Source organism: Tachysurus vachellii, chromosome 19, assembly GCF_030014155.1.
Source record: "Tachysurus vachellii isolate PV-2020 chromosome 19, HZAU_Pvac_v1, whole genome shotgun sequence".
Classification (NCBI taxonomy): Eukaryota; Metazoa; Chordata; class Actinopteri; order Siluriformes; family Bagridae; genus Tachysurus; species Tachysurus vachellii.
The window spans coordinates 7392148-7409617 of record NC_083478.1 but is presented as its reverse complement, the minus strand read 5'-3'; the positions used below and the strand labels follow the sequence as shown (position 1 = coordinate 7409617).

General features: G+C 36.2%; 2 protein-coding genes across 5 annotated transcripts; one reads left to right on the top strand and one right to left on the bottom strand.

Annotated features, from left to right (window-relative positions):
- The first annotated feature begins 263 nt into the window (after positions 1 to 263).
- On the top strand, positions 264 to 5245 carry LOC132861864 (proteasomal ubiquitin receptor ADRM1-like). Of its 2 annotated transcripts, none has more exons than XM_060893484.1 (10): positions 264 to 384; positions 1621 to 1830; positions 2121 to 2237; positions 2330 to 2450; positions 2699 to 2785; positions 2938 to 3016; positions 3866 to 4113; positions 4393 to 4550; positions 4770 to 4872; positions 4977 to 5245. In XM_060893484.1, exons 2-10 carry the CDS (start codon positions 1621 to 1623, stop codon positions 5078 to 5080), a joined length of 1227 nt encoding a protein of 408 aa, XP_060749467.1. In that variant the 5' UTR covers positions 264 to 384; the 3' UTR covers positions 5081 to 5245. The 2 variants fall into 2 exon arrangements, with proteins under 2 accessions (XP_060749467.1, XP_060749466.1); XM_060893483.1 differs by having other exon boundaries at positions 2935 to 3016.
- A 60-nt stretch (positions 5246 to 5305) lies between these two features.
- cables2a (Cdk5 and Abl enzyme substrate 2a) lies at positions 5306 to 16509 on the bottom strand. 3 transcript variants are annotated; one of them, XM_060893481.1, is made up of 9 exons: positions 15980 to 16508; positions 14213 to 14305; positions 10925 to 11002; positions 10246 to 10336; positions 9242 to 9410; positions 9043 to 9140; positions 8617 to 8723; positions 7795 to 7999; positions 5306 to 7074 (listed from the first exon to the last, which is right to left on the bottom strand). In XM_060893481.1, the coding sequence occupies exons 1-9, from the start codon at positions 16468 to 16470 to the stop codon at positions 6934 to 6936; spliced, it is 1473 nt and encodes a 490-aa protein (XP_060749464.1). In that variant the 5' UTR covers positions 16471 to 16508; the 3' UTR covers positions 5306 to 6933. The 3 variants fall into 3 exon arrangements, with proteins under 3 accessions (XP_060749464.1, XP_060749462.1, XP_060749465.1); XM_060893479.1 differs by having other exon boundaries at positions 9043 to 9143; positions 15980 to 16506; XM_060893482.1 differs by lacking the exon at positions 10925 to 11002 and having other exon boundaries at positions 9043 to 9143; positions 15980 to 16509.
- Positions 16510 to 17470: the final 961 nt, after the last annotated feature.

Sequence of the window (17470 nt, the reverse complement as noted above, 5' to 3'; positions counted from 1 at the left end):
TTAATTAATAATTATCAATATAATTAATTCATTAATATAAATCTAATAAGGAACTGTGTAAATCAGAAAACTAGGAAAAATGTATAATCTTATACAGAATATCACATTTAAAATTATAAAACAAATTTTTAAAAAAATCCCCAGAAATAGGGGAAGTGAACTTTTGTACACGTGGTATTTATACACTATGTACTCAGACATCATGACCGTGCACGTTTGGCCAACCGCCCTTGTATAAAGTTTGAATGACATGCACAATAGCCAACCAGAGTCCCGACCCAGTCGTTGGTTGTCCAATCATGTAGACACAAGACACACCAAGGTCTTGTAAGGTTTGTCGTCTTTTCCGTTCGAGTAATTGTGTTAGCGTTCGAGTCATAAAAAGTAAGTTGTTTTTATCCATTGAAGCTCTATTATATGCAGTACCAACTGTTTCGTGTGTGATACGTGATTTATCGGAATAAAATTCGAGAGGTTTGTGCGAAAATAGCAATTCGGAAGCATACGTGAGAGTATAGCAGTAATAGTAACAGTTAGGCTAGCTAGTGTTAGCATTATTTTTTTTAGCTAGTCAGCTACTACCCAGCAAATTAATTCTTTATATTTACTAAGTAGTCAGGTTTAGTAAAACCACACGATCGTTATATTTACTAAGAAGTCGCTTTTATAAAAAAAAAAAAAAAAAAAAGCTTGTAGCAGTTGGTTAACTAGCAAATGCTATTTTCTGTACAAAATCCTTATCAGAATCCGAATCAAAAACCGGTTTATTAGCCAAGTGTAGAGACACAAAGAATTTGGTTCCAGTTGTTTGTGACTCTCAAAAGTACAGACATTAATAACACTATACTATCCAAGACAAGATAATACAGATTATACAAGACCATTCAGACGATGTGATACAATTATAGACAGTATGAGTATTAAATATGAATACAGAATATATGACTGATCAGTAATGTACATAAAGTGTGAGAAGTGCACGGTAGTGCAAATAACAGTATTGTGTAATATACACCAGCAGTAGTGTGTGTAACATACAGATGATGTGATGACTGACAGTTCTGATAATGCAGTACTTATAGATATGAAAGAGGGAATATAATTATGGTGAGTTGTTAATCAGGGTGATAAGGGGACTCGGGAAAGAAACTGTGTTCCTGTGCAGGCAGTAATTTGATAAGACTGTGTGCTGAGAGTGTTTCACAAAATCAGTAAGTGATGTTTAACAGTATTCACAGTGCATGCAGCTGTCACTTAGACATTTTCCTGCCACTGGATTATCACTCGTTCAGAATGATAATGAATGCTGGTGATTATCTGGAGTTTATAAAATCACATTTACGTATACCTGGAATCTATCAAGAATTTAGGACAACAACCTAGACCAGACCTTAGGACTAAATGGAAATGTTTGAAAATAAATACCACATTAACAGCACTGGGGGGAAAGGTAGCTTTGTTAGAACCTGGAGAAAATGTATGCTTGCAATAAAGTTCATACTGCACTGATCATTTTGCTTATTTTTTGGTCTGATTGGACTTGCAGAGTTCATTCAGCTTTTTAAGTTCAATTCTGTTTTTATACAATGGTGTTTAGTAACCTTTCTGCTGTCACTACAGATGTCTTCGGGGGCCTTATTTCCAAGTTTGGTGTCTGGGTCACGTGGTTCATCCAGCAAATACCTGGTGGAGTTCCGTGCTGGGAAAATGAGCTTAAAAGGAAGCATTGTGACCCCTGACAAACGCAAAGGTCAAGTCTACATTCAGCAGACTGACGACTCACTTATTCACTTCTGCTGGAAGGACAGGACATCTGGGAATGTGGAAGATGTTCGTACTGAGCTCTGTATTGCAGTTTTTGAATAATGCTAAGAGCTATATGCTAGTAAATGATGTGTATATTTAATTATTAGTTCATATTTATTTTAAACAGATAGTTAGGGTATACATTGGTTTATCATACTGTGAACTCAACTGATAATACAGTGAGTGCATGAAGTATTCAATCATTGCTTGTCACAACTGATTAAAATTGAAACTTAGGACTTATCATTAGTGCAAATGTTAACAAACTCTAAAATTCATCCAGTTGAGACCTATGTTCTATTTATATTTTAAAGGATTTAATTATTTTTCCGGATGACTGCGAGTTCAAGAAAGTCAGTCAGTGCACAACAGGCCGTGTCTTTGTGCTGAAGTTTAAAGCAGGCTCCAAGCGGCTCTTCTTTTGGATGCAGGTGGGTGATCTGGTTTTTATATGGCTTTTTGTTTGTACTACTGAGGAGATTAAAAAAGCTAAAAATAAAAGAGCACAATTCTGTTTTTATAGGAACCTAAAACGGATAAAGATGATGAGTACTGCAGGAAAGTAAATGAGTACTTGAATAACCCACCCATACCTGGTTCCCTTGGTGGTGGAGGCAGCAGTCATGAGCTTTCAGCTTTAGGAGGTATTTATGCAAAAACATTTTTGGTTATTTAAATGCAATGGGTGATTTTCCTCATGAATATGGCTATTAAATTTGTGATATTGTATTTGATAATGTATGTTGTCATTGGAGTAGGGAAATATATTTGTATGTTTGATGCAGTATTTTCATGCATCATGCTGCAGCTGTTTTTGTAATCCGGCCCCCACGGTGAGATTGAGCCTTTGTTTAAAGATTGTGTAAACTGAATCACTTCTTCTTTCAAAAAGGTGAAGGTGGCCTGCAGAGTCTTCTGGGTAATGTGAGTCATAATCAATTGATGCAGCTGATAGGACCAACTGGACTTGGTGGACTTGGTGAGTTACTGTACAACTTTTAAAAATATTCATAGAGGCCTGATATGAACATTTCTTGTTAGAAAGGTTAGACATTTTAAAAATCCAGCATAATACGGTACAGACAGGTGGGCCCTCGTGACTGTGTCTTTTTTTGTTTCTTGTGCAAGGAGGACTTGGGGCTTTAGCTGGACCAGGACTTGCCAGCCTGCTGGGAGGCAGTGTTCCAGCAACCAGCAGTTCATCTTCCAGGTAAAACTTGGAGATAATTAATGCCTTATGTGTATTAGTAAGTTATTCATCACAAAGCAGACTGTTTAGTAGTTAATATAAATCATTCAGTAGCTACAATGAAACTAATAATAAAGATTTCCAGAAGGGTGAGGAATGTGATCCCTGAGGGTTCAGAAGGGTTAATGAATTGCAGGCAAAACGACCACTTGAGCATTAAAAGGTAAAGGAATTGCAGGGATAATTGAGGATGGACCTAAACATGTACTTAAGGGCTAAATACATACCAAGGGGCAGAGCTGGGCCTAATCCGACTCTTAACCCCTAAACCAAATCTCTGAGACACTGTTGCGTGCTGTACAAAAGATACACGTATCCAGCTTGTAAACTTATTTGTCTCCACTCTATGGACTTTTTGGTTAACTCCTCACAGGTATGTGGAGCTGAATCAGGTCCGACTCTATCCCCTAGACTTTTGGATCTTAAGGGAGTTCCTTTCATAATAATTCCTCTAATCAGTACCCCATACAGTTTCTTTATTTAATTATTGCCTTGACATTAGAATGGACAAGACGCATCATCTAATGCACTCTGACTGTCTCATGGCCCAAGAGACATGGAAAAATCTGTCAAGGGAGAACACAGTTGTTCAGGATTTATGTGGATGTAGCACTTAACCTAAAAACTAGAGGCTTTTGTTTATTAATTATCAGAATTTCAGATATCTTAGTAGAACTATGAAGGACGTTTCTCTAGCTTGACTAGTCATGCTTTATTGTTTTTAGGAAAACTTGGATACTTAAGTAAGATGTGTTCCCTGCTTCATGAACATTTAAATGAATTCAAATGAAATTTCATTCTTTTGACAAGCTCGCGCAGTCAGTCCACGGCTGTCACCCCTTCTTCCACATCAGCAGCTACCCGCATCAACTCCTCTCAAGCTCCAACCACTCCCACTACCCCTTCAGCTACCACTGGAGCCTCACCTGTGACCACACCTACCACTCCTGCAGCCCCTGCTCCGTCTGCTGGGGCTGCTAGCCCCACCCAGCCTATCCAGCTCAGTGACTTGCAGAATATCCTGGCAACCATGAATGTTCCTGCAACTGGGCAAGGAGGTAAGGTTGCATATGAAATTCAGTGTTTAAAGGAACAGGTACTTTGTTTTGGAGCCCTCTGCTGTCCATGAAGAGAATGACAAATGCAGAAAAATCACCTTTTAAACCATTGTATGCCTTCTGAGCTACCTTTCAAAGAAAAGGACAGAGCTGTGATCCCCACTTCTGGGTCATCTGGGGGCAAAAGACATTTCTGGGCTAGGAAATTCCAAATGAGCCTCGCATCACAGTGTACTTCACACTTTGTCTTATTGTTGTATCCCTCTTGTATTTAAATAGTTGATCTTGCCAGTGTAGTAACACCAGAGGTCATGGCACCGATCTTGGCAAATGCAGAGATTCAGCAGAGGCTGCTTCCCTTCCTTCCATCTGGAGAATCTCTTCCTCAAAGCACCGATGAACTCCATAACACGCTCACCTCACCACAATTTCAGCAGGTCAGACTATTACATGGGTCATATATTTCTGTGATAGTGATAAATCAGTATTTTTGAAGTGCAGCAGGTGTATGTGTGTGTAGTTATATAGTTATTATAACAAAGGTTGAGCTAAAATAAGCTTGCAGTTTAGTTTCCTGTTTTTTTCACACAGTTGATTAATACAGTCTGAACAAATGTTTTTCTTCCCTGAATTGTCTATTTTTTAAAAATATACAGGCTATGAGTTTGTTTAGCAGTGCTTTAGCATCAGGACAGTTAGGACCCCTGATGAATCAGTTCGGGTTGCCCTCAGAAGCTGTAGATGCAGCCAACAAAGGAGGCAAGTAGGAATTGTTTATATCCAGCACAGATGTACCTGACTAAAGCCATATATATATATATAAAGTATTGTGTAGACATTTACATTGTTGTAATGTTTTACAGATGTAGAAGCATTTGCCAAGGCTATGGAAGGTGAAGCTAAAACCGAGCAAGAAGGAAAACCTAAAGACAAGAAAGACGATGAGGAAGACATGAGCCTCGATTAGTTGAACCTTGATTTGTGTGGATATATTACTTCCTTTCAACCTCATTTCCTTTCTTATATATAGCTCCCAAATGAAGACATCTCTTTGTCCAAGTTAATTTAGTCATTCTCTTTACATGTATTCAATGCTGGGATGAAATACATAATTAAAGGCAGGTGAAAGCAATGAGAGTGATGTGTTCTGGTTTGGCATTTACTATTGTTGAAGAGACGAGAGAATAATGCCTGATAGTTCATTATATTTAATAATTTGCCCACACAAGTTGAACATTACATCCATACAGCACAAAACATTTTGGCATCATACAGAAACTAATCTACCACTTCATTTCCTATTTAAAAATGTGTTTTGGAAAAAGATTGAGCACGTGTGTATTTTGTGTATTAAGAGTTATTCTCTTCGTGCAACATCTCACAGTGTATTATACAGTATCAGACCATGTGACATCCAACACTCCTAGAATGTTAAGACTGTCTGAGGTGTTTTACTGTTTTCAAAGCTGGTGAAAAAAATATTGTGGAGTCACAAATGTTTATGCGCAGAACACTTATGAGCATGGCAGCAAAGTGATCAGTGTAAAACAAGGCACTTCAAACTGCAATAAAATCTGTTAAAAATAAATAGCTGTTTCTAAATGATTCATAACAAGAGTTTAAAATTCTCTTGTTAAAAAAATCTCACATGCACAAGATGCAAAATTCATAAGACATACAGTTCGCAAAGAGTGTTCACAATATCAGAAACCCTCCCTGAGAGAAATTGTGTAAGACAACAGCCATCACAGTCAATTCTTGACAATAGCGTACCACGAAATACAAATAAACTTGTAAGTTCAAAGGAAAATAAATTATAGCATAATATTCACAGTGCTGCAGCCTCATCTACTGTGGACTGTTAGGCTACAACCTTCAAATAAAATAAGACTACAGTATGTACAGCATAAAATACACTCGCACATTGCACCAAATGCAGTACATCACAGTACAACACAAAGAGATCACAGGCTTGCTGATGATTTTACATGTTACTCAACAGACCACAGATTTCCATATAGTGTTTGGACTAAACACCAAACCCCTATTAGTCAGTGATGATTATATACACGCAGAGTACAGACACGTCCACACTGAAGCTTTTCTTCATGCGTTTTGTACCGTTCCAAAAACTACACATTTAATATTTTTCATTTTAGGCTCCTTTGTGCAATAGAATAATATGAAACAATATTTAATCTTGTCCAAACAATTACAGGATGGTCTGATTAAATTGGCACTCATGTATCTAAAGCTACAGAACATTTCAACCTTAAAACTCACATACTGTACACTGCTGATGACATTTCACTGTACACTCAATCTACATAAGGAGAAAGAGACATCATATAAAAAGCAAAAAACATTTGATAAGGACGGCACAAAAAAAGTGCCTAGAAAACGTCGTCTCTAACATAGAGTGATTTTCCGGATATGTTTGAGTAACGCACACAGGATACACACAAAATACACGGCACATATATTAACTACCTTAAGTTAGGAAAAATACAGTCAGTCTCCAAACGTCTCCTAATGACAAAATCTATAAATATACAGTTGTATTAATTGTATTGATAAATATTGAAAAAAAAGTGTCACATAAAAAGAGTCATAAGTAAAAACATTTTGGGGGAAAAAAAAATATATAAAGTTGATAAATGTCCAGCTCCAAAACTAACCAGCACACCAACCATGAGGGTTGTACTACATGGAAGACTGAAATTCAACACCATCACATGAGTAAATAAACAAAGGTCAGTAGGGTCCTGTGTTTAACTGAATTTGTTTAGGGCTCAGAAGCTGAAGAGTGTTTCTCCGATTCTACACCTGCTGTACCAGCCTGCGATAGTGTGGCATGACCTTACTGTCCGGGAGGTAGAGAGCCATTTCCAGTGCAACCAGGACAGGGAACTCCAAGGGAATGAGCTCCCGACGACTTATCCGAAAACGTTCTTCCAACTTCTGCTCGCCATTAGAGATGAAGAAAAAGCAAACAAAATAGCTGATTACTAAAAATACACTATATAATATTTCTATAAACTACAAATATATTCTATAAATTATTTTAATATACAGTCCCTTTTCTATACAGTTAATAAACAGTATTGAAATTCATAATTCACTAATATTGCATCTGATGGCAGATTTATTATTAGTATTATTATTTTTAGATAAAACCTAGATAACAGGTGTTCACAGAAAAAAAATGTAATCATTAATTATATTATTAATATTAATTAAGGAAGGAATACTTTTCTAAAGTTTACATTTCTAACATCTAGGGTTGGAAAGGCAAACTCACAAAGGTTTAAATATTTAATTCAACTTTCTATCTTTGACTATCTGTTACAACTCAAGTAAATCTTTCCAAAAAAAACAAATCTTTTACAGCCTGCTGTCATTCTATCTGTATGTTCACGGTCATAATTATTGCTTAAATTACGGTCTACTTAATTGGCTTATCAGTCTGTGATACAGTTGTGCCTGTGAACATACTTAAGTGATCCTGTTGCAGGAACATGTAAATAGGGGTCATGGAAATAAACAGAGGAAGGTGAACATGCAGGTGTAACTTGTTTACAACGAAATACGAGTAAATCAAAATAACAAGCATTAATATTTAAGAGAAAGAGCCAGTATCCAACCGTCATAAGATTTGGATCTGGACCAAATGGCACTTACATCTATCAGCTGTTTGACCTCCAGTTTCTTGAGGTCACTGCTGATCTTGGCTGCCAGCAGCACACAGACAGCAGATACGAGTTTTCTGTTGGGCTTGTTCAGCCGACCCTGAAGAACCAACTTCTCAAAGTACACATAAGCCATCGCTATGGTTACCGGCTGTAGCCCACACTCTTCGCTCACTGCACGCATGTCTCTTTTCAAGCTGAGTGTCAGGAAACAGTCACAGAGGTATTAGAAGAGTTACACAAATAGCTTCAAAACAAACCTCTTACTTCAGGTAAGACTTTTTGTATCCAGATTGATTTTACTAGTACTAGAATAAGTTGATCAATAACCAGCACAATCTGCATGCTATCACTCACTGTATTTTAGTATTTTGTCCACTTTATTATAATTTTCTTCTACTTAAAAAGGAGACGCTTATAATAATTATTTTTATTATTAATATTATTATAGATAAAATAAATAAAGTAAAAGCAGCACAATGGCCTTCCTCACAGGGCTACTGGCTGGTTTCCTCCCACCTCCCAAAACACTTGCTAGTAGCTGGACTGATAACTTAAAATTGATCCTAGTGTAAAAATGTGATGGACACCCAATGTTCCTGGGATAGATTTACACAACCATGACCAGGATAACGTGCATACTGAAGATGAATGAATGAAAAGCTAAGTAAGTAGATGTACTCATTGGTACATTCATTTTTCTGCACGTTATCTTAGAGAGTGCCAATAATTCTGAAGTTGAATATTATTCTTTATAGATTTAATAATGGCTACATTTATGTCACTGTTATACAACATACTCTCTGCAGCTTACCTTCTAATCTTGCTCAATGTCAGTTTAATATGGGGAAACTTTTCCTTGAATGTTTCGTTCATGTCCTTCTTCAGATCAGATGGTTTTACATATTCAATAATAGTTGTCTGAAAGAGACAAACGCATGTTTGTTTAAGATTTGAATCATATAGATGTCATGATCAATGATTGACTAAAATACAAGCAGTTTATTGTCAATAGATAACTTGGTTTATGGTGTTTACATTGATCATGAGTGTAAGTCAGTGCACTGATTCTAGCTAAGCCTTGTAGCACTTTCCTCATCACATGACACGCTGATAAAGTTACATGGGCATCTAAGAAATGAACTGTGCCCTCTGTACTCAATTATACATGCTTATAATCAGGTACAATGCTTTTAAGACATTAATGATATGCTGGTGCCCCAAAATAAAAAAAGCTCACCACATAAGAGCCAAAGATTAAGACCCTCTTGTGCTTCCCACATGGCCACTGAGGATCGCTTAGCAGATTGGGGTCATAATCTGACAACTCATCCACAACTGCTGAAGTGACAGACATGAAAAGCAGAGTTTTATTTGACAGGTATTTGCATATCACTAGTGGGAGGGTTGTTATATTTTTCAGTGTCTTAGTAACACACCAGTTTCTTGTACAATGTTGCTGCAGATACGCTGATGACAGAAGTTTTTCTGGCTGTTTACCCAGTTTCGGGACATCGGTGTCTGCACAGTGGTGGTATCCAGAGGCAGGTTGCTTTTCTGCCTGACCAGAGCATTGGTAGGAAGTAGAAACTGAGCATAAGATACTGTCTGCAACACAGACAAACAGACACAAACACACAAGAAACCATCTGTAAACACTTCAGAACTATTGAACGTCAGCACTTGGACTTCTAAAATGACCTGCAGTCATCTGCACCTGTACATCCTAGGTCATGTTAGACTCTCATTGAAAGTGTGAATTTTGTTTGTTTTGTAATGCAGTCTGCTTCATCTGTAACAATTGTAATCCTAATTGATCACACTTTACAGTAGACTGAGTTACTAAAAGAATTTTTACTTGATTTGTGATTGTTTAATCTGCCATCTGAGGTTCTGGTGCAATAAATTTAACAGCAAACTCGCAGTAAACTATTAGCACTAAACTATATCCATCAAAGGTATATTGACACTTTTCTTAAATAGTGACATCTTTAATATAATTTGCAGACTGAAACCTAAAACCGCTTTGCATTTGCACTGGGCTATGATCGAACCTGTTCCACTGGTGCAACTGATTGCTGATATTGATCCAAGTCATAATTATATTAATGACGGTCTTATTAAATAAACTAATCTATTAGTTTATAGATTAGAAATATTGAAGAAATATTTTGTGAAGAAATAATGTAAATAATATTTCAAATTAAAGTCTTTTATGGTTAATGCAGGTCAACTATCAGAATGTTTTGAAAGTATGGTAATTGTCACAAAATGATTTATGAAGTGTACAATTCTCATAACTAAACCACATACAAAGCAAATTGTATAAAAATAAAAAATAAATAAACAGCTGCCAAAACATGCATGCAAGATGACCTATTTAAATATAATCATGGTTTGTTTTGAATAAAATACTGGGATCATAAATAAAATATCTTCTTACCTTCCCCAAAGCCCCCAGTTCCACACCCTCCAACGCAGGAACTGTATCAGCTGCTCCACCTGATGGGTTCCTCTGTCTCTGGGCCTCTTCACTGCATTAGACAGATATTTATTTTTTATTTATGTTTGTCATCTATACTCAAAATCACCACCATATTGCATGGTGTTCAGTACAGAGCAGACACTGTGAGAGTTACTAAATAAGGAACTTTGCTTTTCGTCTGAAATACAATTCACTGCTGGGGCTTGTACCATGCAGACAACCTGCTCCGAAGGCATCCATATATATGTACATGATGAGAATGGATAACGTATGAAATGATACATAAAATTAATTGTAAAGTTAAAAAAAATAAATAAAACTGTGGGGAAGTAAGTTCACACAGAAAGAAAAAGAAAAATAACAGTGCTAAATATAACCAAATACTTCCAGGGATCATTTTATACCCGCACTGATAATCCCACTGGGGTTGTAACAGAATCCAGAAAAATCCTAGTTGTCAGGATCAATATCTGCTATTCCCAGCTGGAGATTGCTTTATGAAACAACTGATTATGTGATATGTTCCATTAAAAAGCTTAAAATAGTTTATTTATTTATGGGAGATAAACCTAGCCTGTGGGACAACTGATTTGTCAGAGCCTATAATTAAAAAAGTGTTCTGTGTGCAGTTCAGTACCTGATGTGAAAGCTCTCCCCATAGGGCAGTACAGAGAAAGCAGCACACAGAGATCTTTTGGCACAGATCACAACAATCCTGTAAGATACACACAGAACACACAATCAGTGCTAGTGTTTTTAATGCAGCATCAGCTGCCCAAAATCTCTACGGTTTAATATAGACTTAAACTGATCTTAAGATCTTGTTTATGATGTGTTTCTGTGTCTGTTTATTGAGGCAGGCTTTACATGATCATTGAAAATGTCACTCAAATACACAGTGACAACCCAAACATGGACAAAGGGGAAAAGAGGACTAGAAAAAATTTTGGCTAATTAAAATTACATTTAACAATACACTACACTACTTGTTCCAGGAATGGGCAAATTATTAGCCCATTTTAAGACCATTTTCCAACACATTTTTAGTTATTAAAGTAAATTCTTCTTATTCTTATATATTACCTTAATCATTTAGATTTACTTTTATTGTAAACTTTACATATAAACTAAATTAAAATTAAATTAAAATTATTATGCCTAAACTATTAGCGCTCATTCTGGAGACTCCTTCCAAAAACTTCAACATATCAGCTCCTGCAGACCTTTTTAGTCTATTTATGTGGATTATTTGTATACTTTGTACATAACGCATCCACTATATACAGTATGTCCCGGTATTAGCTAACAGAAACACAGTGTTTCATTTTAAATGCAGGAGCCAGGTTCTAAATAAATAAATTATATGAATAAAATGAAATGAAATGAATAAATAAACAAATGAATTCACAAATGACTAAACATTCAAACAAAAACATTGTATAGAAAACTGTAAACAGATATCTTAAATCATGGAAATTATATTCTATACAGAGCAATATAAAAAAATTGTTCTTTCAAATTAATTTTAATATATTAGAATAAGTCCATCAGTATAAACCTGTCTGCCTTGATGCCAGCACTACTGTCAAAAATGTACTGATTTGACCAATCAGAATAAAGAATTCAGAGCCAATGCGATATTTTAGGTTTTAACTACTGCTAAATAACGTTGTTAATTGGATATCAACATTTGAACACAATGTGCTTCAGTTTCGTCCTGGTGGAATGCCCCATTTTCTATGCACAGGTACGAACTTTTCATTAGTAAGGTAAATCATGTTAAAACACAGTCCAGACTTTATTAATGGATTTAACTGGTAGTTTTCTCTCATTTATTAAATTTAAGACCAAGCAAATTTAATTTCCAGGCAACAAGAACACGGGACTTGGACACCTGCCTGCATGTTAGGCTTGTAAATAAATGTATGATTCATCCACAACTGTGTAGTACTTATCATTAGCATTGTATGTGTGTGCCTACTTGTTGTGAGAATAAATTAAAAAAACAAAACAAAACTAATTTGCAGTACAATAGGGACTCATGCAGTCCTTGTTTGGTCAATTCTGCCCTACGGCCCACTCGCTAACATTTGCTGACTCACCTGCTGCCTTATGTGGGAAGCCAGTCACTGTATATCAATAAGTCCATGGAGCAATGTCATTTTAAAAAACCAGGCTCAACCTGTCATCTCAACCAAACGTCTAAGATTTCAAAAACCCTTGCAAGTGAGAAAGGATGGACATAAGTATATAATTTTTGAAGACATTTCTATACAAGTGCCATCATTGACTCTATAGTATACAGCTGGAAAAGTACAGACTCATATTAGCACTATTCGTTGTTACCTGAAAGAGGATAGGTTCCCTTTTTGAGTCTGCTTCCTCTCCAAGTTTCTTCCTCATGATACCTCAGGGAATTTATCCTTGCCACAATCAGCACTAACATGCTCATTAGGGGTATATTGAACTCTATATCTGAATTTCTGTAAAAGCTGCTAATTAAATGTTTAAAAAAAAAATCTAATTTCAAATTTTATTTAAACAAACCTTGAAAATAAGTTTGATAATACTGCTAATTCTTAAATACATTACATGGCAATATCACAAACCACAGTTTTGATATCATAATTATACATCTAAAATTGTAAATCCCACAGCACTGAATTCTTAAATTTGGCTGATCAGAAGGTGATCTTTTTATTTTGTATCTATACTATAAGCTTATTCACCGGGACTTGTATGAGAACGGACACTATAACGTACATAAAACACAGATTTTTAAAATGTGTTGCTATTTAACAAATAAAAATGTGTAATAATTGATAGTGAATCTAAAGAGAGACTTATTTAACATGTATGTAAGGAGTCTCGAGTGTCAATGCTTTGTAAAATCAGTAAGTAAAAAGTACTCAGGACTTTCTGGTTTCTCCAGAACAGGACAAGTTGGGTTTTTTTTTGTGTTTTTTTGTCTCATTGACTTCGGTATACAACAAGAGGCAACCTGGTGAAAAGCAGACTGTTTCTAACTAGATTTGTAGATGTTCCACAACAATGAATGTCAGTGTAAAATGATAAAATATATCATGTCATTTATTATTAAATTAAAAATCAAAATTGTTATCAAATTACTGTGGTTTAAAAGAAATGAAAACTACAGTAGTTCTATAAAACTTCACAATGGCAAAAATCTTGCAAGATATCTCACAAATTCCCGGCACAGACTATGTAGTTAGCAAAAGGTCTTGTTTGTTGCTAAGTGGCTTGAACAATAGCAAAGCAGCATGTCAGCAGTTTGTGACAGAGTGAGCTGGGTGAAGATGAAGGACACATTAGACTCAGGCAATGTTTGGCTAAAGAGATGAATGACAATGACAAAGCTGTGAGACTATATTGTGCAATCTGCATGTCACTTTTGCACAAACTATATCAGAACGAAAGAACTAAAACTATATCAGTATCAGACCTGATTGGAAAATATTAGTAATAAAAACATTTATGGGAATCGGTGAAAAAGGTTTGATAGAGAAGAATTTGAGAAACACCAGCAGAGAGATAGTAAAGATTTGGAAATTTCCAGTTTTGGAAAATGAGAAATGCTGACTATGAATTAGTATGAGATAGGATTAGACAGATAAATACAGGGTTTGTAGTGATCTAAGAACTGTTCATCATATTTACATGTTGTGGGCAGCAATGAAAACTACTCTTATAGAGTTTCTCAAGTATACAAAGCACAAGTGTGTTAAACAGCAAATGAGGCTTGGTTCATATACTGCAAAACACCTTATCTAATCAAGTGCAAATATCTTGATTCTAGTTGAATCCCCTTTATTAGATTATCTTTAAAAAGATCCAATTTGACTGCAGACTTGCTTATTCTTAATATAGTTCACTCTTCTGTGCTTTCTCACACCATGTGACTCACCTGCTGCCTCGAGTGTCATACTGCCGCATGTTTTTGATGAAGTGCACTTTCTTATACACCACAGGCCCAGGAGACCCCGACTGATTACGTGTTCTGCAACGAAGCATCAAAGATAACTCGATTTATAAACACACTAATGAATTCCAATTACTATCATAAGAAAAGTTCACTGCTAGCAATTTTAATTTGGTAAATGTAAGCAAGCATACAAATAACTTTTACTTGTCGTCATCTGGGTTCTTAACAGTTACTATTATTAAACAAATAACTAAAATTTTAGTAAATTTACTAAATCATTCTATAAAGTTCTACCACCTATATGATCATGAGAAATATGTTAAATTAAAACACTGTCGTACGTATTGTTAATACAAACTGTCAGAAGATACCTGCGGGACAAACACCACTGAATGTTTGCTCTCACGGGGCATGAGAAACCTTTAAAGGTTAAAGAACACAGCTTGTATTCAAAAATATGTGAACTTGCATCACCATAATGTGAGCATGGACCCCGTGAACCGAGAGCACTGATCTTACACTGATATGCTCGTGAGGTATTATACTAAATGTTACATAAAAAGTGACTGCCTCAAAGCAACAGAACAATTTGGCTGAACTCTCAGCAGAAATCAGGACCTCAGGCTAAAATTTAGAGAAGATTGATTTATTGCATCTCTTTAAACCACAATATGATTCATGTGCTATAGTTTCAGAGCTGATAAGGTGACTCTGGGGCATAAATCGAACAGCTTTACTGCATTATCCTATCTTCTAACTAAATATCACTGGATCCCAATCCCACATTTCTATGTTTAGACATGCATATTGTTACTCTGAGCATAAATCAATATCTGATAAAGCTCTAATGCTTAAAGCCTCATAGTAAGTGCGAGTTTACACAGAGTTCATTTCCTGCTAAGTTATGCAAAACACCAGTGGTATGATGGGGTGTGCTTTAAGTCGCGAATGTCTGAAATGTGTGTTGACACTTAACTTCACATTCATGGCATAATTGGTGCATATTTACATTTTTCATTCATGGTATTAGAAAGATGCCCTAATCCTGAGCAAGATACACAAGACTTCCTGTTAGTACAATTAGGTCAAAATCAAAGAATGAAGTCAAGCTAAAACCCTTGGAGCTGGAATTTTGATTTTGTTTCCCATAAGTTGGTTGGATGAAATAAATTGAATACCAGTCCAGTGTTTCAGGGAAGTATTGGTATGATACATAAAGTAAAAATTTTACCTGTAAATTTCTAATTAACGGATAAAACAAGTTAAGGGAAATTTTATGTGTTGCCAGTATTTTATCATAACAGTCTTATTCCATAGAAGTTAAAACTTAATTAATTAATGCCTGAGCTACTTATCTGTTGCTTTAATAATAATAATAATAATAATAATAATAATAATAATAATAATTTTGATTTTCCAAATTGAAAATGAAACTATTATGAATCCCGGAAGTTGATATTTTTTCAGCGTTAGACACATTTTTCTAAATCATAGGAAGTAAGTTTTGTTTGCTTTAAATATGTTACATACTATTAAATAATATACTCTCATCTATTTAGGTAGCTAATCTAATATAGCCTTAATTTTTCATGCTTTATAGGTTGTGTTTGGTGACTCTGATGTGGACGATTTTCAGGCATAAACACAATGTTTATGTAAAACACCTGTGTGTGTTGTAACGTGTGACGTTAGAAACATGCCGCCGTTACACTTATAGACCTGCCCGCCGTGATGAAGGTAAACACTCACCGCTGCCGGAGATCCGGCGGTCCGGAGTTAGCGCCTGACACCCCGGCCGGAGATTTAGCGATGATCGGATGCGTGTTTTGAGCTCCGGAGAACGCTACAGACGGGTCCATTCTTCCGCTCTCCAAAGACACCTCACTGCTGTTTCCCCCCAGACTGAACCCTGTTACCGCGGTCATGGAGAGAGGACCCTGGGGACAGGTGTTATTCCGCCCTAAAGCGGTGCCACTGAACGGTGACAGCTGGCTGAAATTCCCGCAGCTGTTCGCCGTCGACACGGTGACAGAAACCGCCGGTGTTCCGACTTCAGCGGTTTGGCTCCAAGTTTCTCTGACGCCATTATCGAGAGTGAAGACAGGCCGTCCGTCTAGAGAGATGTTATTCAGAAACAACAGGGCCGCTTGTCTGCGGCGGGAATCTTTACTTTTTCGCTGATGTTCTTTGTGTGGCTTTGCCGTGGTACCACCGTGAGCACCGCCAGCAGCCGCCGCCATTCTACAGAACGCTGGCTGTGGCGCATGCGCACATCCATACACAAGCCTTTTTTTTTTTAACTCAGGAAGACCCTTAAGCTCCGCCTACTGACATCTAATTGGTCTATCTCGCTACATGCGCGTTAAATTACCGACTACTAACCAATCGGCTGCGAGATGCTTGTTCTTGAATTTGCAGCAGTACTATGATTATTTATAAGAACCAAAGTAACTCCCTAGCAATGGGTTCCTTCAACTGTAAAATAGGTTCCACAGTACACCTATATTTATTGTGTCTGGAACATTTCACTACAGTCACATGGCTGCACTTTAGAATGTGGTACAGGGTTTGGTCTAAACTGATGTCATTTCTAGTGCTTCACTATTATTATTGTTTATCTATTATTTATTGTTCAAATGAATATTTATTTATTATGAACTATTTATTACTGCTTCTTATATTGCTTTAAAAATATATATTTAAATAGACAGAAAGCACAAGAGGTCTATCTATCTATCTATCTATCTATCTATCTATCTATCTATCTATCTATCTATCTATCTGTCTGTCTGTCTGTCTGTCTGTCTGTCTGTCTGTCTATCTATCTATCTATCTATCTATCTATCTATCTATCTATCTATCTATCTATCTATCTATCAAAAAGCACCTTAACAAAAGCACATTACAATGTTGACAACTCATAATCTATCCTGAATTATATGTGAATTGCACTGTAAAGACTGCTTTAATTTAGCTCTGGATAGTGACAATAAAAGAATCTTGAATCTTGAATGGTCTACTGTTTTAGACGCTATTCAGTATATTTCCACATGAGTGCAGTGTTAGCACCTGCTGAATTCGCAGAGCAAATAGAGATATAAACTGAGAACAAAATCACCTGGTTTACATTTTTAAATTTGTACAGCTATGTTGCATGTGCATTTTCAATTCATTATTAAGGAATAAATTTCCATTACCAGCAAACAGAAGACACTCTCTGTAATAAAGCGTTGGCCAAGT